This window comes from Calidris pugnax, unplaced genomic scaffold (genome assembly GCF_001431845.1).
Source record: "Calidris pugnax isolate Ruff unplaced genomic scaffold, ASM143184v1 scaffold518, whole genome shotgun sequence".
In the NCBI taxonomy this organism is placed as follows: Eukaryota; Metazoa; Chordata; class Aves; order Charadriiformes; family Scolopacidae; genus Calidris; species Calidris pugnax.
Window position 1 is genome coordinate 756,161 of NW_015091362.1, and position 24,832 is coordinate 780,992.

Genomic DNA, 24,832 nt, shown 5'->3' on the forward strand with positions numbered 1-24,832 from the left:
TGGGGAGGTGGGTGGGGGTGGTGGTGGCTGTCCGCACTGTGGAGCCACGGCCTTGATGTGTCTCTCCCCAAAGCCAGGCCAGGGGATGCTGCTGGGCCAGCCCAAGGGTCTGAGGGTGCCACAGGGCCAGGTGCCACCCTCTATAAACCATCTGCTTCCAAAGGAGAGGCCCCAGCAGCAGGAAAGCCCCACACCCATTGCTCTCCTCTGGCTTTTGCAGCACATACATGAGAGTGAAGCAGTTCATCAAAGCGGACAGAGACAAGGTAAGGGCTCCCGGGGCTCCACGGGCTCCTGGGCAGACAGGGCTCCTCTGGGCTTGTTGTTCAGTGGGATGTGGCGAGTAGCAGGGCTGGTGGCTGAGCCGGTGGCGGGAGCTGGCTGTTCACAGCACCATGGGTGGCTGATGGCCCCTCTGCTCCCCATGCAGGTGCTGATCCTGAGCCCAGCTTTCCTCAAGTACATCCATGACAACTGGACGCAGCGCCACGGGCGGTACCCCTCCACCGGCTTCACGGCCCTGGTCTTCGCCTTGCACGCCTGCCAGCAGGTGAGGAGGGCGGCTGGACCGTGGCACTGCCACCGTGGCACTGCCCCTCTGCGTGCTCTGGGGCTGCCCCGGCACCCATGGCTCTTGCTGGTGCCTGTGCAGGTCTCCGTGTTCGGCTTCGGAGCAGACGGGGACGGGAACTGGCACCACTACTGGGAGAAAAACCGCTGGGCGGGAGCCTTTCGCAGGACAAGGGTCCACAACGCTGACGTTGAATTCAGCCTCATCGAGAGACTGGCCGCCGAAGGCAGGATTTCATTCTACAAATGATGTATCCCCAAGGAACTGAAGCACAGGAACTGGCAGCCCCTGCGCTGCCGGCAGCTGCCCCCAGCTTGCTTCACCCCCCCGGCGCTGCCAGGGCCTGGGCTCAGACCCTGCCCTCCCCAGGGTCTCGGTGCTGCTCGTGCTGGTCCCCCCGGGCGGGCGCGCTGGGTGCCACGCTTCCCAGGGCACCAGGACATGGCATGTGGCTGGACACAGGGCGGGCACGGCCCTGCCCATGCTGGCTGGGACAGTAAGGGGTATGGAGTGGCTGAAGGTGGGCGAGAAGGTGCTGTGGTGGCCTCTGGGTGACAGCGGTGGTGGTGATGCAGCTGCTCAAACGTGGCTGGCTGCACCTCGGAGCCGACATTTCCACCCACCGACAGGTTTTGGGGGAGGTTTGTAGTTGCTCTTTGGGCCCGGGGAGAAAGGCAGCTTTCTTTCCAGTCTTTTTATACCTAAAGAAATATTTTAAAAATTGTATCAAAGAAGAAAGGAAAACAATCAAGCGTCCAAGTCAGAAGATGACAGAATCACGTACAGGTGAAATGATCTTACGTTGAATAAATGTTGAAAACACACATGAAATTAACACTTGCTTTACTTTTTAAGCCCTTACTGCTTTGAAAAGACAGCAGAATCTCCCTCAGAAACAAGCTCCCCAAAGGTTTTCTCCTCCAGAGCAGATTCAGCAGGATCTCTTTTCCTACTTTCAATCACAAACATCCTTCGATCAGACTCAGCTTTTCCATTGCTATTACCCACTTGGTCTTTCAGTCCATTAAAATCACCAGATCTCTCCTACTCGTAAGGTCCCATTCTATAGCAGAGGCATGTATTGCTTAACTATTAGCTTCTGGGATTTTCTGCCTCTCCAGGTAGAATCTCCATTTCTTTATGCCTTCTGTTTCTCTTCTCAATTATATCCGGTTTCCCACAATGAGTACAAGTCTTGCACTTACCCGTCCCTCCACCTTCCCTGTTTTCTCTCAGCAGTGCTCTCTCCAATGCTGTTCTGACGTTTGCAAGGAATTGGCCTTCTTATCAAAGACTAGCTGGTAATTATTTAACTGTGGGTTAAACTCTTGCAAACTTATTGCCATTAATCTTCCCCCTCCTGATTATTCTTTCAAATTTAGTCACAAAGCTGTGTGCTTTGCTGAGCGACTGACACTGTTCAGGTCACTTTTTGTTCTTGATGAAACACATAAATACTAAATCCCCTTCCTCACACTGGAGAAGTACTATATGATCCAGACTCAATAGATTTATTAAATACCCTTATTTCAAATGATTGTTTTTTGTAACAAACCCTTTTTTCCCCAGTATTCTAGCTTGATTAATCACACACACCTCCACACCTCAAACTGCTTCTCTCCCTGACTGAAAAAACACTGGTTTTACACTCCCTGGTTTGTACCTAGGCTCAACTAATTAAAAAAATCTAAACAAACCTACTTTCAAATGAATTATAAAATAGCTTTCTCCCTGCGTTATCTGATCCCATGCCTGTCATACTCACTGTGCACTGCTGGACCAATCGCTTGGACCAAGTTCACAGTCAATACCAAAACAAAGCCAAAGCTGAGATTTAAGAATAATGCATCTGCTTTGCCTAAAAATGAGGCAGGAATTCACAAGAGTTTATTTTTCCTCACTATTTTCAATTTTCTCCCACTATAATTTCACATACCAAGCACTTTATTCACTTGTGTAGGTCATTAAAAAGAAAAAAACCAACCCAAATCATAACCATCATGCTATCTACATATTTAGCTGCAATGCAGTTGGGGTTTTTAATTATCATTTCCAATTCAGTACCAGGGTTAGTTTAAATAATTTAATTATTCTTCCAAATGCTTTACCAAAACACAGAGAGGATGGACTTTATTTCAAAATATAAACAGGGGGAAATGAAAAACACAATCCAATTTAAAAATCAATTAAAATGCCATACACTTTTTTTACTGAAATACCAGCTTGCATCTTTCATAAGAAGAGGGATGTGGAGCAGCTGCAATGCCCTGCAGGACAGTCAGCGCCTCCCAAGCGCTGGGTCTCCCCACGCTGCCCAGGACAGCGGGAAGGAAAGCACTGACTGTTCTGAGCACATTTTCACAGAGGTCTGGCACACGCACCAGCACACTCACAAACATTTTTAAGAAAAATTTAAAAAGCTAGATGGCGTTGCGAGAAAGCTTATTTGATGGTAACTTCAATCCATTCCAGGTCTCATATGTTACTCCTGGAAGCAAACAGAATGCAGTGTCTCCAGCATCTCTTCGGGGAAGGAGGGTGGAACTGGGTGAACATGGACTGACACAAAAGGGTTTTTACAGTAGGGTCTGCACAGCCAGACAAGATGTCTAATCTTTATAGCAGCAAGGTTCAAGCAGTTCCATCCACAAATTAATGCCAAACAAAAAATAATGGGACAGTAACGTAAGAGCAGTCAGGGCCATCTGGTAATTCCAAACCTCTTCTCTTGTGCACTCAGACCACTTATGTTTCAAAACACGTGTTTAGTTCTCCTTAGAGGGTTTTTTATGGGGTGAGATTGTTGCTTATTTATGTTGTCTTCCCAAGCTCAATTTTCTTCTGGATGGCACGTGCTGAGTGGTAGATCAAGGAGTCAATGAATCCTGCAACTAAAAGGAAAAAACAGATGGATCAAGTCAGACATGCCTCAAAGAGATAACAACTCCCAGGGAAAGAAAACACAAATCCATTTGTCAGTGGAAAAGAATTCCAGCTCCCCCAGTCAGAAAACAGCTGCTGCTGCTGCTGCTACGAAGAACGAGGTCCTCATGTCATTAGGACAGAGAAGATCCAGCTTGCAGGGCAGAGGTGATAACACATCTCCAAAAAAGATCTCTCTTAGAGAAGTAAAAATGAGTCAGGCTGAATCCCGTGTGTTTACTGATGAGTGAGAAGCATTTGGAGAGGAAGCTGATCATTGCCCTGACCCAGGTTGCCAAGGTCATGTTTCCTATTTCCTGCTCATTTCACAGTAACCACAGAAGTAAGCTACTCTCTCCAACACTGCCCTGTATTGGAGACTGCAATGTCTACCCACCAAGGACACAAACCTGCAGTATTTTTCCCAAATCTCTCCAGCACTGAGGGAGCCTATAATTCAATGCTTGTTTGGGACCACAGAAAAGCTCATAATAGGCCTACTTCACCATAAAATCCAGGCAACCCTGCACTCACCAAGGTAGCCTTCACAGGACAGGAACCCTGAACTCCTGCCAGGGAGGGAACACAGGGTGACAGTAAACGAAGACATTTTCAATGTCTTTACGAAGCTTCATGTTCTTTTTTTCTTTTATTCAACACCTCAGTCTAAAAAATAAGTAAGTGACTACTTAGCCCTACACAAAGACAGACATTTCAATACTATATAAAGAGTAGCAGCTCAAATGGCAACCGACTCTTCTATTTTAATAACAGCAGAATACAGAATTATTTGCCTTACTATGTGGTCTTTGAGTAACACTTTTTACTGTCTGTAACAGTCTGTCTTTTGTGGTTCTTTAGTCCTGAAATTATCCCTAGTTGTGGAACCAATTTGATGCTGTAACACAAAAACTGTTACATCGCTGATTTGATCTGTCCTCTAGAATATGAACACAGAGAGCCTGAACACGGCGTAGGCAGCAAACACTGCCCATCAAACCCCATCAGTACCAGAGGGCATCAGCAGTTGTCATGAAAATAATTTTTGAAAATCTTTCCCTGAGTCAGCCAGAGAAAAGCAACCATCACATGTATTAGACAGAAATCCTGTTTAACAGTATCAGGTTAATTGAGCCTTGTGACACCTCAGGTGACAGGAAAGCCTGGCAGATAAAGTGTTATGTGCAGTATTATGTGATATAGGCATGTGATACAGGTGTTATGTGATACAGTAGCTGACTTCTCAGGTCCAGTAAGATCTGCTGACCAGATCTCCAGGCTGGCTTTTCACAGACATCTCTGACTGTCCCAGGGCACCCTGGGTTATTAGCTGGAGTGCGAGGCTGGACCGAGGCTGGGCTCTCTCGCACACATGTTGCTGAGCAGATACTGGGCAGCTATTCCAGAAGCCGGCACTGGGAATGAAGTCCAGACACTCAAACAGCTCTGCATCAACAGCCTCCCCTTATAGGGCCCTGTTTAGGTGTGAGGGCTACTTGTAGTCCCCACAGAGCACTCACTGGAGCTCCTATGTCTGGGAACACAGTTTGAGACCTCTGGGATGGCTATGCCCATGGTAACATGGGCTCAGAGACTTTACTGGCTTCAGTTCCACATGAAAGCAACTATCTGCTTACAGACCCAAGCTGGCCAAGAAAACGGTGCAGATGCATTCATATGGCATGTGAAAGGCTGCATTATTTGAAAACAAAATGTCCTGTAAGGCATCAAAATGAAATGTTATGACAGGCCTACATTACAATGAAATGAAATATTTCATCAAATAAAATATTATAACATGTCCACATCATCTACAGCATCTTGAAAGTCTGCAGTGCTTCTGCAGTGGCAATCTGGTGCCACTCCCAGGGCTCTGCAGAACACACTACATCCCCTCCTGACGGCTGAAGCCAGCTCTCCCCATCAAAGAGGGATTTATTACCAGCCATGCAGACTTTAGAAAGAGTAAGAAGGCGAACATCTACACTTCAGAAAGGAAAAATGTTGAAAGGTGCAATACCTGTAAATATACCTCCAACGATGGCACAAACTCCTGTGAGAAAGTGTGTAAAGGACCTAGAACAAGGAAAAGAATTTGAACAACCAGCATGAGCTCAGATACCAATGTCAGATAGTACCTAATCAAAACTAATTCATAATTATCATTATGTTCATCATAGCACATAAGTATGCACTATATAAATATTAATAGCTGACAATTAACAGATTTAACTTGTATTGGCTACAGAATGGAGTTTGTCACTGGTACTTTTACTAGCAATAAAGCAATAAGCTCAATGGCAACCCTAGGAGGCAAGTACTGAACTTGTAAACCTAAAGGATGGACTTTTAAACCCTAAGAGTCCATCCCTTCCTACCCAGATAGAACGCCCAGCAGGTTGTCGTAACACAAGAACTAAATCCCTAAGCACACGTTGATACAATTGAAGGTATGAACATTGGCTGCCCCTCACTATGATGCTAGAAGATGGGACAGCTACAACCCCTTCCGGTCCCCTGCAATTACACCCCTGTGATTAATGAAAGACCCGGAAAGAAGGAAGAGGTCCCACACTGACTACAACACGCAGAAAAGCTGTAGCACATGGAGAGTAAGTAACCAGGTTGGATCAGTGTGGGGGCTGCTGTAGGTGCTGGTAAGGTGGGTATGCTACATAAATCTAGTCTTCCCATTAAAAAAAGACTTTGAAGAAATTAGTTTGAACCGAAAATCATTATATCAGACCTCTGCTCGCTGCACCAATTTCCTTCTCCATCTTGATAGTGGATTAAAATGCTTCAGCTAATATCAGAAAAACCACAATCCCTTTCAGATGTTCACACTGAGAGGAAGGGCATCTGGACAGGCCTCTTCCTCTCCACTGACTGCAAAGGGGCTCGGATGGCTTTCAAGCATTTGCACTGTAATGCCTAAGTGAGGCTGGAGTTCTGAGCTATGCAAAAGGACAAAATCAATGGAGGGTGAATGAAATAGGTTGAAATGTCTCTTACCTGTGTTTTTCTGTCAGCTTCACCATCATGGGGGAAAGCTCATACAGCACAAATACACCAGGCAGACCCTGGTCTCCCAGTAGCCCGTTGGCTATCTTCTCATGTCGTGTAACCGAAAACTGGTTAGTCCTTACCACCTAGCAGGCAACAAACACAGCAAACATTGTTTTGTTAATGAGGAATAGAAAAGGGACTAAAACACGGGTTCAGTGAACCATATCAATTATAGCCATGCCCACTCACTTGTGGGGGGGCCTGACAGTGGGTCATAAAAATGGTCATAAGAGCACCATCAGGATCAGGTTATTTTACCATTACTACAGGCTATCAGTTAGAGCCCCAGCTAGCCCAGAGCATGAGTGCTGCATCGGTCACCAGGCTGGACTGTTTTGGTGTCTGCTGGCAAGTAATGGCATAAGCTGTATGATAACCTCTCAACCTCAACCCCAAGTCCACGTCATCCTCTACCAAAACGTCGTCCACCTGAGCAGGCTGCAAGGAGAAAGCACTGAAGTGAGAAAGCCACATACAAGGGTGAGAAAAAAAGAAAAGAATACCTAAAAGCATGAGTGCCAGGGCTGCAGAAGGACAGATTACCCATCTTCATATGAATGAAGATCACCCTGCAGCATTCTTCTGCACCCTGCCATTCTTCTAGATGTTTTTCATACCAGTCCTATTCTTAGAGCAAATTAATTTGGTTTCTGTAAAGTGAAAATATGTTTTATCATCCCTAATCAACTGACACAAATTACAATCCAAGCTGAGAAAGATACTATCCAGTTTCTTTCCCAAATTCCCCATTTGGGGGTTCCAAGTACTGAATGTATGACACAGCCCCTGGTATACATCTGGCAGCATACTAGGATCCATAACCCATGCACTACGTTTGCATGGATTCCTCTCCCAGTGACTACTAAAAAGCAATTATTTTGACAGAGAAGTCCTTCGAAATCTGAACAACAGCTCTACAGTAAAAGGAGTGATTTCATCAAGAGAAAGAGAAGCCCTGGTGGCTTATGGCACTGGGAGGTGGCCACAAGAACAGGGCTCCTATTAACTCTCCTTTGTACTTCAGGAATTTCAGTCCTCCACAGAAACTGCAGAGGCGTCCTGAATCCAAGCAGAATGAGCTTGAAACATGGTCTGAAGGTTCTCCCAGTATCACCTCATAGCAAGTAACCTGAATCCAACTTCCAGAAATAAAACAAATGGGTCCTTTCTAGGCAGGGGACTGAAGAAAGAGTGGTCCACATAAGGATTTATCACATGAGAACTGACTCTTGCAAACAGTTTCAATCTTCAGGGCAGAAGAAGAAATGCAAACTACATCTACCTTTCTTTCCAAAGGACTCTGTTGGGTTGCTCTGCCCACACTGCTCTGGGATAGCTTTCCTTGAATTGTATCTGCTGCAGTCATGTGGCTCCTCAGATTTAGGGTTCATATGCAGCCTCTGACATAAATAACAAGCTGCCGGTGATTTACATTCCTTAGTGCTTAAAACAACAGGAAGGTTGCGTGGATGTGCAGCAGTATGCTGTTCTCATTGCAAGGATATGAGGTACATGCCTGAGAGCAGCACGAGTTTGGGTGAAGAGCCCGAGATACTAAGGGTTCCCAGCGTTACGGGCTTTGCACAGTGTTATAAAACTGTGTAGGACAAGGGAGTCCAATTCTGGCGTAGATTCATCCACATGTAGATCAGTCCTTGCACTGAACATGCCCTGGAACCACCCTTGGGTTTCACTTCAGAGGAAATCCACTTGGTGTTAAAGTGAAGCTGGGCATGGACCACCCATGCAGCACAGAAGATAGAGAACTCCAACCCTGGAGGCAGCTAGGGAGATAAGCCATCTTGTACGTGAATGTTGACAGAGGTCCTGGGGCATGTGGCATCTTCTCTTCCTCCCGGGGTCAGACAAGTACACTGGGTAGCACTGGAGGTGAAGTCTGAACACCAGTAGAGCTGCTGCCTCCACTGGTGTTTTCTTTGCAAAAGAAACCTAACAGCTTACATCATTCTGCTGCCCTAAGACTGTGGGGGTCCAAATAATGATAACTGACAGGTTCATTTTGTTATTTAAAGAGATTCTTTTTAGCTCTTGAGATCCCCTGCAAAATTACAGCAAAATAAAAGCTCCCAAATGAAAGAAAAATTTTCTGTTCTTTCTGCTCTCTCAGGCTGGCTTCAGAAGAGAGCAAAAGTTTGTTTCTGTTCTTAGGATCTTCAACTCACCCCGGTATCTCCTTGGTAATTTGTTTATCTTACCTGTCCTGAAAGAAGGATGTATTCTGAAAGCAGGGCTGGAAATCTAGCCACACTCTTCTGGAGGCTAAAGGAGTTTTTAAATTGAAGACAAGTTGCCTGATCCGGGGTTAGTCTCCAAAGAACATTGTTTAGGTTCTCCTTGCTGCTTTACCTTTACCTGAGCGTGCACTAGGAGTGATTCATGAGGGAACGTGATGAAAACGGCATGGTCACTTTGATCTAGGTGGGATGGAGGAGGCTGAAATCTGTTTCATCACTGCTGCAACATTACAGCGAACCATACACCATAGAAATTGTTGTTCTTACTGGTGCAGTTATACGAAGAAAGTCAAACAGATTGTGTAGTTTCCACCAGAGGGCAGATATGGTCAGCGTCAGAATATGAGGAGAAAGTCTGAATGCTTTCACTTGCCAAAGCAATAGGGGAAAAAATGGTACTTACCTCACCATCTACTTTCATATACACTGTGGGGACCACCTTGACAAAATACTGAAACATCATGGAAGCTATAAGCAAAGACAGAGAGACACAATTAATAACTGGCAAAGAGCTGGAAACCTTAACTGACAGGTTAGGTAGACACAAACTGGTTTTGTTCAACTTGTCTGCGAACAGTTTTCTACGCAAGAGATCCTGGAGGTTTTCAAGGACAATAAAGTTAATGTCTGACATGAGTTTTCCTTTTGCCAAAGTGAATCTCGTTCCTGTTCCAAACAAAACCAAAACTGCTTTCATTTTGGCCTTGACTAAATTGAAAACATTCTACAAAAGTTACCTTGCTAGACATTTACCAGTACAACCTCTTGAAAATTTTTATTATAGTATATGAAAGCACTTATATGTAACAGCATGGCCCTCAGCAAACATACTCAACTCTAAAGGAGTATCCTGTATCACTTCAATTAACACTACGGTTTATTACTGCAGAAGCATGGTTTCTATCATATCAGATAAAAAGATCTGGATCAGTGAATAGAAAAACTGAACTCCTTCTGCTGCCTCAGACCAGCCCGTTCCTTCAGTTCTCTTAAGAATAATGGAAGGCAGGAGTCACAAAAAACCCCTATTTTCAAATGCCCTGAAGCTCAAGGGCAGCCTTGACTGCAGTGACCATGAGATGGTGGAGTTCAAGATCCTTCAGGTGGTGAGGGCAGTGCACAGCAAGCTCACTACCCTGGACTCCAGAGAGCAGACTTTGGCCACTTCAGGGATCTGCTTGGCAGAGTACGGTGGGATAAAGCCCCAGAGGGAAGCAGGGCCCAAGAAAGCTGGGTGATATTCAACCACCTCTAAGCTCAGGAGCGACGTATCCCAACAAAGAAGTTAGGTAAAAATGCCATGGATAAACAAGGAGCTCCTAGAGAAACTTAAACTCAAAAAGGCGGCCTACAGAGAGTGTAAGCAAGGACGAGTAGTCTGGGGGGAATACAGAGAAATTGTCCAAGCCAGTGAAAGTTAAAAGCCAGTTAGGGAAGCTAAAGCCCAGATAGAGTTAAATCTGGCCAAGGACATCAAGGGCAACAAGAAAAACTTCTGTAGGTATGTCAATGACAAAAGAAAGATTAAGGAAATTGTGGCCCCTATCCAGAAGGAAACAGCAGACCTGGTCACCCGGGTCACAGACAAGGCTGAGGGACTGAACAACAAGCCCTGAGGAAAGGGACTTGGGGGTTCTGGTGGACGAGAAGCTGGACATGAGCAGGCAGTGTGCAGCTGCAGCCCAGAAGGCCAATCCCATCCTGGGCTGCATCAAAAGAAGCGTTGCCAGCAGGTCCAGAGAGGTGATTCTGCCACTTTACTCTGCTCTGGTGAGACCTCACCTGGAGTATTGTGTGCAGGTCTGGAGCCCTCAATATAAGAAGGATATAGACCTGATGGAGAGGGTCCAGAGGAGGGCCACAAGGATGATCAGGGGGATGGAGCACCTCTGCTACAAGGACAGGCTGAGGGAGCTGGGGTTGTTCAGCCTGGAGAAGAGGAGGCTCCGGGGAGACCTAATAGCAGCCTTCCAGTACCTGAAGGGAGCCTACAGGAAGGCTGGGGAGAACCTGTTTAGAAAGGCCTGTAGTGACAGGATGAGGGGAAATGGCTTCAAGCTGGAGGGGAACAGATTTAGATTGGAGATTAGAAGGGGGTTCTTTACTGTGAGGGTAGTGGAGCACTGGAACAGGTTGCCCAGGGAGGTGGTTGAGGCCCCATCCCTGGAGATATTCTATAACTTTTTTTGCCTTGGTCTTCACCGGTGAGGGCTCTAACCACAGCACCACAGGCAACGGCAGGGACTGGAGAAGACCAGGTTCAAGGCCATCTGAGGAACCTGAAGGTGCACAAGTTCATGGGACCTGATAAGATTCCTCTGTGGGTCCTGAGGGAACTGGCGGATGAAGTTTCTAAGCTGCTTTCCACTGTATTTGCAAAGTTGTGGCAGTCCGGTGAAGTTCCTGCTGATTGGAAAAGGAGAAACGTATCCCCATTTTCAAAAAGGGAAAAAGGAAAGACCTGGAAAACACAGGCCAGTCAGTCTCACCTCTGTGCCCAGCAAGATCATGGAGGATATTCTCCTGGAAACTCTGCTAAGGCACACAGAAAATACAGTGGTGATTGGTGACAGTCAACATGGTTCCACTAAAGGCAAATCGTGCCTGACAGATTTGGTGGCCTTCTATGGTGGGTGTTACAGTGTTGTTGTTGGTGGTGTTACAGTGTTGTTGGAGAAAGGAAGAGCAACAGATATCACCCCCCTGGACTTGTGCAAATCATTTGACACTGTCCCGCATGACATCTTGGTCTCTAAACTAGAGAGACATGGATTTGATGGATGGACCACTTGGTGGATCAGGAACTGGCTGGATGGCCGCACTCAAAGGGTTGCAGTCAATGGCTCTGTGTCCAAGTGGAAGCCAGTGATGAGTGCCATTCCTCGGGTGTCTGGGACTGGGACCAGTGCTGTTTAATACCTTTGACGGTTGAATCGAGGGCACCATCAGCAAGTTTGCCAACGACACCAAGCTGTGTGGGGCAGCTGACACTCTGGAGGAAGGGATGCCATCTGGAGGGACCTGGACAGGCTGGAGAGGTGGGCCCGTGTGAAACTTATGAAGTTCAACCAGGCCAAGTACAAGGTCCTGCATGTGGGTCAGGGCAATTCCAAGCACAAATCCAGGCTGGGTGGAGAATGGACTGAGATCAGCCCTGAGAAGGACTTGGGGGCAATGTGTGTGCTACCAGCTAGCTACAGGCCACATCTCAGAGAGTTTCTTACTCCACAGAAAAACTACAGCATCACGATCATATTGAGCATTATGACACCTTTCTTTTTTTCTTTTCTTTTCTGTATTTAATTTTAAGCACCATCCTTTGATTTAGATGAAAGAAATAAAATTGATGGTGGAAAATTTAAAGGAAAGGATTCAGGTACAATTAACAATCCACCACCACCTCAAAGCAAACAACTTCTTTCTCCAAGCTTTATTATATGGCAGTACCCTAAGTACCCACAAACTTTGCAGACTTCAGCGGATCTAAAGAAATAACTAATTTCTGCAGTTGCATATAAAATGGCATGGTCAGGATCTTTCGTGGAAAATGCACACAAGCTGTGTGAATAAACCAAGATTTCAGCTTGAGCAGCAGTAGCATGAGGAGAGAATTGCCTTTCCTTCTTAAGCCATCCAACTGCACCTATCTAGGAAAGATCAGGGATATTTTAACTGCTCTGCACCTGTTCAGCTATTACTGTTGGCTAGATCCAGGTCGGGCAGACACCACGATTCTCCAGCAAACATCACTTAGGCCTTTCCTTCCCTATCCTGCATCTTCTGGTTATCTCTTACTGCACGCAGTAGCTAGACAGGGCTCTCCTTGAACTTCACCTGACGCAGGCAGTTAATAATGATGTGCTATACCTGCTGTTGTGCATCCCAAACACTGAAAAGAGAGATCTTTCAGAAAGGTCACAGAATCAAAACACGTTGGCAGATTTGCTCCAGATGAACGGAGGCAACTGTTCCAGAAAGAGCACAAGGTGGAGGAGTCTCCGTTTTACACAGTGCTGTCAAGGTTCTTGTTAAAGACTAGGAACTTTGCACCTGCTCTCTTCTAACACTTATTAATACAGACTTCTCTCAGCTGGTTTTACCTTGCTGTGCAGTGACGTCTGTCCCATCCAGAGGGTTCACAATGCCTGGATAATCCCTTCCAAATGAGAGATGTTTGATATAGTGTGTCATATTAATCTGAAACAGAAATGTTAATGACTCAAACAACTGCACAGCATCCCAGGGGAAAGGTAAGGGGTTGAAACTTCATTTTTTGTACATTTTTTTCTGAGTGCGGCTCTGAAAGACAGACAGGTCCTCCCTTACTCTGTGTGTCCTAATAGCAAACTCCAAAGCACTTGCTCTTCTTTTTTTATTCATGGAAGATTCTGAGATTTGGAATTTCTTCTTTTCCTGCTGGAAATCCCCAGATCCCAGCACCCTTCCCTCCCATCTAGAGAGCAGGCTCTCCCACCCATTCCTCGCCCTGGCAATGGAGCATCAGGCTGTCAGCTACCTCAGTGGCACATCATCTGCTTTTCTCCCAGCACAAGGTAAACTCCAAGAGACCCAGAAGCAGTCAGGAAAATGTCAACCTTAGAAAATTGGAAAGTGCAGACTAAGGAGCACGGCAGTCTCAGGAAGAAGCAAACAGGCTTGCCAAGCACCACACAGATGTCCCAGAACGTACTTCAGAATCCTGTGTGAAAGCAGGTTCCAGCATCTGTTCAGACTTACATAGCCAAATCCAGCTGGGATCAGTACACTAGGATCTAAATGTGGCAAAGGCAGGGAAATCCGGAAGGGAAACAGACCAAGAGAACCAGAACACTATCTTGGAAACACTTACGTTATCAAGTCCGAAGCTCTGCAGATCGTGAACTGCAATAGAAAAACAGTTAAACAATATAGTTCAGACTGTGACAACAAGCGTATCTATTTACCTTATTCTAGTTTCTAAGGGAGGTCCTCTTATTTCCATCGCAATCTAAAATGGCAAGAAAACCAACTGCGTTTCTCTCTTCATGGCAGTCGGGCATGTGATAGATTAAACTGCTGAAATTCCCCTCCTGACATAGATGAGACACTGCCAGAGTGAAGGAAAGTAACTTTAATTTGGGGCTTAATTCAGATTAAGTATTTCAGTCCTCACCGAACATATTCTTAATCTAGGGCAAAAACAAGATCCTGGGGCGAGCAAGGAAAACTTCACTGGTGTCTGTGTCACCACCTGACACACGTAACTTCTCCAACTACTGTAAAACACAGAGGCACAACAGATCTAAACTAACACCTGAGCAGAGCACATGCCTTGGGATCACATGCAAGCGCCCTAAGAAACGATGGCCATCTTAGCAGCTCCCAGTGCTCTGCCCATCGGCCTCGTTACTGCTGCCCAGAGAACATGCAGGGAAAGAAAAGTCTGTGCGGGGATGGCCTGAGCAGGGACAGCAAACCATTGGTGGGCCAAGACGACTGTCACCTGTGCTAGGATTTGGGGAATTTGGCCTGCCCTCTCTCTGCTCTTCCTCCACACAGCAGTACGACGATGCTGGCAGCACCACACACCCCAAAAAGGGATCTGGCAAAGATACAGGCAATGGGTATCTTTTGGTTGGCTACTTATGTGACTTATGTGATGCCAGAAGCATCAGTCTCAGGATGAAAATACAACTTACAACTCAATTTCAGTATCGTTCCTACACAATCATCTTAAAGTAGCCAGAGGCTGTGGTGCGTTTTACCAGGTAAATTCACATGCTCAGGAAGCCATACCTCACCTGTCACCTTCACAAAGAAAAAACAATTCAACAATTGTGGGCTGTTATTTTAGGAGCTGATGGAGTCAAATCACCAAGCGCTGCTACATGATTAACAAAGATTAGGAATTCTGCTCCCTTAAAGGGTTTCTGATATACAGCCTAGCACACTACCGGCTGCAAAGCTAAAGAACTGATTGAAACTAGCCTCTCCTTTAAAATGTTTCCTTAACACGACTGTGCTTCAAACTGATTTTTTTCCTATTAACGTCTTTCAATAAAACACCAGAGACTTTACTTGTATTTATAGAAAACCCTTACTAAACCTAGAGATATATACATGTAAAACAGAGAATGTACCGTTAGAAAAGTAAATGCCAAGCCTAAGCTATACTTCTCCTAATGCTCTGATCTAGGGAGAGCACCTTGCATTTCACAGTTAAAATGTTCAAGGCTCAGAAACTAAGGCTGCAGCCATTGGAATTAAGGCAATGGTTCTGGATTACAAAGAGCTCAGAGCTGCACTGGCTTCAAATATTCCTCTTGCTGTCTCTGACAGGCATGCAGACTTATCCCTGCCACTAGCACAGCAGCTTGTGTCCCTGTGCTGGCAACTGAATCAAAGAACTCATTTGGCTTTTTAGAAAGAAATTCCTACCAAGAATTTAGAAATGTGAAATGGTGGACAGGAAAAGGAGAAAAGGGAAAAGTGGCCTTGGGATTATGCTATGCTATTTTCTGAACAGTTACCAGCAACACCCTGTTTCATGCTGCACTGTTACTTGCACTTGAATCAAGAGTGAAGTGGCTTACCCATCAGTGAAGTGTCAAGTCCTGCTGCCTTCTGTACAGACACCAAGAGGCTAACCTTCAGTTAATAAATAAAGTTCCACAGAGATCCTGACTCTGGTAGATCTGCATTTAAGCTGGACTTACTGCCGAAGGAATAAAACAGTCTTTGTTCCCCCATCTTTCTGTTGATGGCTCGTTCTTGTCCTACCCTCCTTCATGAGCCACATCAGAGAACAAACCAGGCTGAAAGGTAAATAATTGCTTTATGTGAGGCTATTCCTCCAGCCAGGGCAGCTCCACAGTATGGTTAATCACAGAGCTGCAGGAACGCCGTGCTGGTGCAGTGCAGCAACACGCAGGGAGGGACAGGGATGCTCTTCCTGGCAGTGGTGCTCCTGGAACCCCAGGCAGGATTATGGTGTTTATCAGCTTTACTGCCTGGGGAGTCACAGTCGTTAGCATGTGAAGTGGGATATGAAGCCCAGTAAGGCTGACAAATCCTACAGGCACAGCACAGTGCCACAGAAATCCAAGGGAGCACTTGAGAAAGACCAGTGATTAACTAACCTGTTAGACAGATTTACATCGTGCATGACTGATTTTAACAGTTATGGCTATCCACGGGGCTCAGCTGTGACCTCCACAGATAAAACACCCATTACTTAGCTTTTATAAAATCCCTCTCCAATAAATAATTTACAACTCTGCAAAAAAGTATAATTTATATGTTCAGTTTCTAAAAGTCTTCCACTAGACCAGAGGTTTATTTATCTCTGATCCCTGAGGATTATGCTAAGCACATGTACATATACTCTAGGTTGCAGATAAATGTTTAGCTAGCCATAGTTTGCTTAACAACACTCCATTTAGCCTGCTTAGAGAAGAAACAGAATGAAGAAACAGAACAGAACATTTTAAGAGACTGCTAGGAACACAAACGCATTCCTTTCTTTCTGTAACTGCAGCCAAGCACCTAGCTAGGTAAAATAAAGAGACCTGTAAAACATCTTAAGTTTGCCAAGAATTCCGTCCGTTTTTATATAACCTACTTTTTTTCACTGTTTTAGTAACACAGTTTTAAGAACTGCTGTCTCTTTTGAAGAATTCTCCTCATTTTGCATTTCTGACCTGAACAACCACAAGGCCTCCTTAGACTCTGAAATTCAGTTCTTTACCTGTAAAAATGGGGTTAATAGCAATTACAGCTACTCAGGACTATCAATAAACACACTAAGACTGCAAGAAACCCAAGGCGCAGCTGCCCAAACACATTGCTCCGATGCGAGATAGGACCCCAAATATTAAACTGTGGATGAACTTTGTGGAGGAAAATATCTTACAGGAGCACAGTGGCAGGAAGATGCATCGTGAAGAGGGGACTGAGGCAGGGAACACCACACAAAACGTTGTGGTGAGAAGAGGCAGTGAGCAAAGCTGAGAGCCAGAGCCTTCTGCCAGATGTTACTGAGTCAAAACACATCTCAACCTGTAACCACCATGATTACCATGTAGTGGGAGGTGTCCCTTCCCATGGCAGGGGGATTGGAACTAGATGATCTTTAAAGTCCCTTCTAACTCGAAGGTCCCTTCTGACTCTTTGATTCTACGATTACCCTTTAAAAAACCCAATGGTTTGCAAACCCTTAGAAGACCTCCTACTGAGTATTCTGAGATTAGCAGACTTGGGGCATGAAGGCTCACGAGAAATTATCTGACCTGTTGTACAAATGAGATTAAATTAAATTATTATTAATTAAATTATCCTGTTTGACTTCAAAAGGCAGAAGTCTCTCCAATGTGTCACCGTGTCCCCCTCAACTACATTAGCTGCATAGAGCAACTAATAATCCACCAACACATTATCTCCAACACTGATATATTAAATTGTTGATTCTCAGACTCTTTCATCTGGTGACCTCGTTTACTACAGAAGAATGACCTGGGATGGCTCTCCTTTTAGCTTTCAGGAAATCTCAAATCTCAGCACAGATAACAGCTCCTCCCAAAGGACATTTATGGGCACAGCAAATAATAGAAAGTACATTAGTTCTGTAGTAAATGGTTTTGGGGAAAAAAACCCAACAACAACAACAACAAAAAGTTACAGCAAGACTTACTCTCAACAGCGTGCACTGCAAAAATGAGCAGAGTAGGAGAGAAAAGAGAAATATTCAGATCCTTAAAATGAAAAGATACAGAGATTCAGACAGAGCAGCATTTAAAACTCATACCAAAAAGGGGAAGAATAACAGCTTTGCTGGTGTGCTCTCTACACCATGTAAAATGACTCCGTAGGTAGCCAAAGAACTGATATATATGGACAAGCCATCATTTCAAGAGTAACAGGAAACAAAAATGCAGGAATTAATTGCTAAAAGGAAAAGTACAGTGGGATGTCCATGTATGTTACGTGAGCTCTAAAGCAGCATGGCAGGTACCAATGCTGGTTATATTTAGATTCTTCTTCACTCTTAAGGTAACAGAAAGGTCATTTTAGGAGCAACCAAAGCTACCCAGAAATGCACTCAAGGCTTACATTCACAACATATTTACGTTCAAAGCTGGGTAACAACTTTGTGATATTGATCAGTCCTGTGCTTCCTTCATCGCATCTGATGCACAGAAAAGGTAGCAAACCATGAGGTCATTTTTGTTCCTTCTGTTGCAAGATCCCAACAAAGGCGAATACCTGGAAGGACGGTGGGGAGGGGAAACATATGTTTGGATGGCATCTCTCAAAGGAGACCAAGTAACCTCCTTTTTTGTTTGTTTCGAAAGACTGTTCACATATATTCAACAATGTGCATCACTAACCCATAACTGTCACAGACTCACACCTCCCAGAGGAGGGTCTTTGAAGCCTTCACACAGCACTTTCGATCCACTTTGCCAAATGAGACATCCCTGGTGGTGCTTCTACAACAGCATGCCTTTTTGATATGGAGAAGGTATGGAAGGTATGGAGAAGCTGACAAATGTCACGCATTCCCACAACCAGTACAACTTGAGCTCTGACAGATTATAGCCCAGTGACAATTGGAAATGTGACTTTTGTGGTCTCCAAAACAGACCTCATATAACTTGAAAACGGGTAAGACTTTGCAGCTTTCAGCACCAAGACAACTAAACTTTGGAAGGAGTTTACCAGCGTAAAAAGGAAAGTCCTTAGCAATGCTCGGGATGGAGTAAGAATCTCAGCCTTCAGTATTCAGTTCAAGGATGAAAGCGGCTAATTCCACAGCAGATACTACTTTGGGACAGAAGTTAGAATGAGCTCACACAAACACACGCTATGGAAGGAGCAGTGTACAGGTGATCAACCAGAGGATTTGGATCTTCTCCACACCGGAAGAGTGTCCTTGACTGATGCAGATTGAGTTCCACATTGGTTTTTTTCAAGAAGGTTGATGGGCAAGAGAAGAGCTCAGGTGAGGAACTGGTACCTGTACAAGGCCTGTGCAATACTAACAGTCCCACAACTAGTAGGACTCCAGTAGAAGAAAAAAGAATTAGTGTCACTTGCTTTTGTTTGTCAAGTAGAAGATGCCAAGGGACCTAAACAATGACAACCAGTCTTCAGTCAAAGACTGTATGTCCTTTTGCTATTCAGCATTCAAAACATTAAAAAGTATGTAAAATTGAGGGTATTAGGGGTCATCCATAGTGTCCAAGGATGCCTTCAAATAGATTCTGGCTGTCAAACAAGTATCTAGTAGAAAAGGCAGAACATTAACGAAGATGTACAACTGACCAGTGAATTTGTGCTCTTGGAGAGTTAGCAAAACTTTGCACATTTCTAGGCAAAGCTCAGTGACTCTGAGTAAGCAATTCCTTTTCCAAAACCATCAACATGTCAAATTGCTGCTTACTTGTGTTTACCCCTTCCACAAGAATCACAAAAAATGCAGAAGAAAACAAATGGTAATCACAAAAATAGCACCTTCAAAGACAACTTCGTTCTTCCAGTTGACCATGTAGGGTGTAAAAAAACCCCCAAATTCAGACCACACACAGAACTACTTCATCCACAGAAACCATCACTGTCATTGAGACTGTGTCTTTAGGACAGAGAATATCCTAGATGTTGTCATCAGCGTCAGCTTTTTTTCTAGAGAAACGAAGGAATCTAATGATATATTGTAAGGAATCCTGAAAAGCTCTCTGGCTGTCAATAAAGCACGATGGGCAACGACTTTCCTGAAAAACAGCAATGATGACACCTCAGCAACAGAACGGTCTAAAGATAAACTAAAGGATAAATGAGAAGCCTCAGATTCCCCTTGACTAGAAGAAATATGGCAAGGAAGAAGAAAGTGATGATGACTGCCATCTCTCTCCTGACAACCTGTCACTAAGGTTTGTTTCCCGCATGTTGGAAACTTGCTGGAAACAACCACTGCAGCTGAAGCAGGAGGTGGCTGCTGCACGGACAGAAATAGCAGCAGCTCCTGAAGCACAATCCTCAGGAGGTTAAAAAGCTAGATCATTCAGTCATTTGTCTTTTCTCTGAGGCAGGAAGGAAAGAGAGGTGTGAACTGCTGCAAGGAAAATACAATATCCAGAATCACAAAGAGGTACAGCTGGTTCTGGAGGCTGTCCTTACAGGGGCACAAGTGAAAGAGAGAACCTCACCACAACCTGCAGCACCCTGCATACACTGAACCCAAAATCTCAGTTTAGGATTCAAAGCCTGTGGAGCAAACACCAGTGAAGCAAGACAATTCAGCTAGCACCACATGAATAAGCAGGGCTTGAAGCTGTGCTGCTTGGAACAGAAGACTGTAAATATCAATAATGTTTGACTCTGGTTTTCCCTTGCTGCAGAAGAGCTGGTACTACCAGTTTTAGTGCCAGAAAGTCTGCTTGGAAGTGCTTCAGTCCTCCTCACGACCTCCTTCAGTCCTCCTCCTAATGACCTGGGGTTTCTCAGAGAAACTGGACCACAGACGAGCTGAGGAACAAGACAAGACCATTTACAGCTGGTGTGACATTCAGGAGCGGGGGTCTTCTCCAACACTGAAGACAGAGCATCACCATACAGGCTTAAAGTGACCAGTTTTCAATGCTTTCAATAACTGTGAATGCAAATTCACAAATCTTCAGCTCAAATTCTCTGGGAACACAGCATGCAAAGGACAGACAGACATAGCACCTTTCCAAGAACCACAATCAGTCTAATTACCAAAGGTAATAAACCTTTATAGGTGGCACAAAGGCGTAAGATCAGCCATTTGAATTCTCCTAGAGAGAACAATTTTGATGACCTGAGATGAAGAATGAATAGCAACACAAACTAAAATATCTGCAATGAAGAAAACTAAGATAAAATATGGACAAAGTCTATGCTGCAGAAATACCTCTAGGAATGAAGTGCTCAGCCTCCAATGGTCAGCTGAGAAGAACACAGCATCTCCTTACTCATGAACCAGCCAAGAGGGAAAGCACAGTATCAGTCTGTCTTTTATGGATACAACAGGGGTCAAACTTTATCAATTCTTGAATCTTCCAGTTAGGTACACTGGAAATGTGAATATGGATGGATAAAAATTGCATCAACCCAGCAGAGCTGGATCTCTCATTTCAGCTGTCTAAAGACAGAAATACACCCTCTCTCAATTTCCAAATTACACTTCCTCCAGGGCCGGGGGATTATGAGAAAACAAAAGGAATGCAAAGTTGGTTTAATGACTGTGCAAAACAATACATAAATATGGGATCAATACCAGAAAGAACATGAGACCAGAAGTTATGTACGAGCATAGGAAAACATCCACGCAAACAACAAGGTAAGTGAAATCATCTCACCTGGACTTAACATTCATGCAGGCAGAAACAAAACAGACAAAATAACTTTTTTCTTACAAATAGACAAGCTCCTCCCCTCTCCCCCAGAAATGTTTTTCAGCATTTCCAGTGTTTCTAGTTCCTTCAGACACATGAATATTGTATAAAGATAGGAAGGTGAACTTCAGGGGGAAAAAAAAAAAAGAAAAAGAGATTATCAGGAGAACACTGGACATCTTTGGGTCATAAAGATTACATGGTAAAAGGATATGTAAGAAATAAGTTTGGGGTCACATAAGATTTGGGTAATAAATTTTTCTGAGAACGTTTGAGATGTTAGGGACTTGATTTTTTATAGAAAACCCTCAGGACATTTAGAATGCCAAACTAGTGAAATATGGTTTGAATCTGTTTCAGCAGATGTTACCCTATGATGAAATATATCACTTGCATCTCTTAAGAGCATGAGATTCCTAGGCTGCCTACTTCAAAACTTTGATCCCTGTTACTCAACATTCACACCTGCATTAAACAACACATACATACAATATTATCAATGAATAACTCAAAATTGCCAAATGTGATTATTACTAATAAAACCTGATATCCCATAAACGCTTAAGAAGGGTGGCTTTCATAAGGCTTACCCATTCATGTGGTATTTTAAAATGAAAAGAATTGGAGACCAATTTCTTTGGTGGTTACTACTCATTAGTACTCTCCTGATTAGGAATGCAACCAAATTTAGGCTGCTGTATTTAGCTAATGTTACAAAATCAACCCTTTTTCCTAGTCTAAACACAGACCTCTGATCTTCTGTGTCTCAATGGAAGGATTTCTGCCAAACCAAAGACAAAGAATCGAGGTTCACAGATGTGAGAAATGGGATTAATTCCTATGGGCAAGGCCTCTCCTTGCCTTTTACTGATATTTGGCTCACATTCAGCTGAACAAACAATCCCTGAAAAATTACTTCTTCTGGGTCACATGTACCCTAGGGTAGCTACTCAAAAAAAAAAAAAGGAAATCAAGCATGAGCTACAGACAATTAAAGCTAAAATAACTAAACAGAAATAAAACTGCACCTTATTCAGTGCTGATTCTGGTTTGCAAGTGTGTTAGCCCTGAGTCTCCTCTTACTTCCTAATCTACTTCATGAAAAAAGCAATTCCAACTTGCTTCTACCCAGGACAGAAGATACAATTTTGAAGATGTTAACACCAAGCACATGACAGAAGCTCAGAATCTCCAATCAGGCTTACATTTATGGTCAGATTTACTAAGTGCTTCTGAAGAGGACCCTTCGCACTGTCAGGAAGATGCCTGTGCAAATTCCCTAGCTGGAGGTTGATTAAAAAACAGTAACCCTCAGGAAAAGGACAGAGTAACAGCACAAGCAACAAAAAAACAGTGTGGTACCCTCAGATTTGAATAGCATCAAAAAATAAAAGTATGGACTCTGGTCTAACCATTAGCTATAAGAATGTGGTATCGCTACTCTGACACCAGGCAAGGTGAGCAGTGCCAAGGAACGAACTTTCCATAGAACTGACGTTGCTGTTCACCCCCCTACTCTGTACTGATTCAAACTGATAGGGAACAGAAGGCAGTAGCAAAAATACTGTCAGTCATCCCAGTTTTGTATCAAATAGGTCCACTAAAATCATTATTTTGATTAGATTGTTAATGTCGTTTCTGAAGATAACAGTTTGGAATATTCAGGCTTCTCTTAGACATTCAAGTTCATCCTGCATGAGATTCTGTTAAGTGTATTAATAGGACTGAGCATTAACGTAACATTTGTAAGTTTTTGTGTGGAAATGAGATACTTCCAGGGAGCTCTGGAAATATCTCACAGAGCTCTGTCCTCTGACTAATATTAGTCAAGTTCTTTATCTGCAGCTAAAGGGGAAAAATATTCCTTCTTTCTGCAAACAAAAAAACCCCAAACAAAACCAAAAAAGGATTATGAAGAAAGGTTGTACTGAGGCAGAAAACAGGCTCAGCTTCATGTACTAGAAAAAGACCAGGCTATGAACTGCCCGTTTTCCTGGGGGTCAGGGAAAACACTCCCTGGTTGTTAGTTTGTGCCATGAAAACATTTCCCAGGAAAAGGTTGGGAAACGAGAAATCACATTATGAATACCTAGAAAAGCAAGAGAGAACAAAAAGAAGAAAATCATTATGCCACTGCCTACATCATGCTCAGCCTAGACCTTAATCCTAGGTGAAGTCTGGTACCTCCAGACAGAGATGAACTGAAAGAGGTTCAGAGAAACCCATCAAGAAAGGTCAGAGGTAGAACAGCTTCCACAAAGGACCATCTGTGTAAGTTGGGACTCTTCAGCCTGGGAAAGACGTGGCCTGTAGGATGGCACAGGAAAGGTCTATGACATCCTGAGAGACAGGGAGAGAGCAGGCAGCGACTGCTGCCTCTTTTCCAGCAGAGGAACAAAGGCCATCAGATACAGTGAGTGGGATCAAGCAAGTGAGGGGGGGAGCCGGACTCTTTTCAGTGGTTTCCAGCGATAGGACAAGGGGCAGCGGGCTCAAGCTGGAACATGGGAAGTTCCATTCAAATATGAGGAAAATCTTCTTTATGGTGAGGGTGATGGAGCACTGGAACGGGCTGCCCAGGGAGGTCGTGGAGTCCCCTTCTCTGGAGATCTTCAAGACCCGCCTGGACGCAGTCCTGAGTGATGTGCTCTATGTGCTCCTGCTTTAGCAGGAGAGTTGGACTAGATGATCTCTAGAGGTCCCTTCCAACTCTGACAATTCCGTGATCCCGTGTTTTTTCTTAGAGCAGAGCAGACCTGCTGAACACCTTGCAGTAGGGTGTTGTAAACGCAAAACGTTTACATGGGTGCATGGTGAGATGGGAAAAAGTACCTGAAAGAGAGCGACTGAGGAATCTCAACAGATTGTAACAGACTCAGGAGATCCCAAGACGTGAGAACAGCTGCATCTAGAGGAAAGTGTTAAGGGTCTTTTTTCCTCATTATTTAATGTGACAGAATTGCCAGCAAATGGAAAGTTTGTCTGCTCGTCATCCTACTCCTTTTCACTGCGCACAAAACACCAACATTCCTAACTCTGCCTCCAAAACGTTTGCAGTAATGACATGGTCCTTTCTGGTTTTCACCTGTGCTTTCCTACTGAATTGTAAATTCAGTTGTGAAAGACTCCTGGGGCATGTGCTATCCAGAGAACTATCCAGGCCTCACCCTCTCCTCTGTGTAGACAAAGTACTCGCTCTCAGGACAGCCCGCATCACGCCGGTCACAGAGAATAGAGGCAACGCAGAGATACTTCTAGATAGCTTAGATAACTGGTGTTTACAGCTTGTGTATAAGGAAAGCTGCTGTTGTTATGCTAGTTTAAGCACACAAAGCAAGTTCTGCAGCAAGAAGTGAAACATTTGATTATTAACAACAGTTAATATGTGGGGGGGAAAAAGACTTTTGTTTTTTCACAAGAGCACTTCTTTGTCTGTAGTAACTGCGCTCAAAAGCTTGTTTTTCTCCAAATACACCAGCTGCTCTCACAAAGCACATTCACATTCTCCTCCGAGCTTTACCTCAGTGGTATAGGTTAAATTGGAAGGGAAAATTCAGGCTGAAATTCGCGCTTTGTGAAACCTTTACTACATATTTCACGCTTCAAAAACTTGATCAAGGGAACTG

General features: G+C 44.3%; 2 protein-coding genes across 5 annotated transcripts in view; one reads left to right on the forward strand and one right to left on the reverse strand.

Annotated features, from left to right (window-relative positions):
- Positions 1-1,395, forward strand: part of LOC106899382 (CMP-N-acetylneuraminate-beta-galactosamide-alpha-2,3-sialyltransferase 2-like) — a 5,994-nt gene extending 4,599 nt beyond the window's left edge. For all 4 annotated transcript variants that reach the window (XM_014961180.1, XM_014961176.1, XM_014961179.1 and 1 more), the window contains 3 exons: positions 221-266; positions 431-550; positions 653-1,395. In XM_014961180.1, the coding sequence (XP_014816666.1) occupies positions 221-266; positions 431-550; positions 653-820 (334 nt within the window). In that variant the 3' untranslated portion in view covers positions 821-1,395. The remainder of the gene's footprint in view (positions 1-220; positions 267-430; positions 551-652) is intronic.
- Positions 1,396-3,191: 1,796 nt separating this feature from the next.
- Positions 3,192-24,832, reverse strand: part of ERGIC3 (ERGIC and golgi 3) — a 30,927-nt gene continuing 9,286 nt past the window's right edge. Inside the window, exons 7-12 of the mRNA XM_014961181.1 lie at positions 13,664-13,695; positions 12,915-13,011; positions 9,218-9,282; positions 6,506-6,642; positions 5,514-5,569; positions 3,192-3,462 (exon numbers count right to left, since the gene is read on the reverse strand). Coding sequence (XP_014816667.1) covers positions 3,383-3,462; positions 5,514-5,569; positions 6,506-6,642; positions 9,218-9,282; positions 12,915-13,011; positions 13,664-13,695 — 467 coding nt within the window. The 3' untranslated portion in view covers positions 3,192-3,382. The remainder of the gene's footprint in view (positions 3,463-5,513; positions 5,570-6,505; positions 6,643-9,217; positions 9,283-12,914; positions 13,012-13,663; positions 13,696-24,832) is intronic.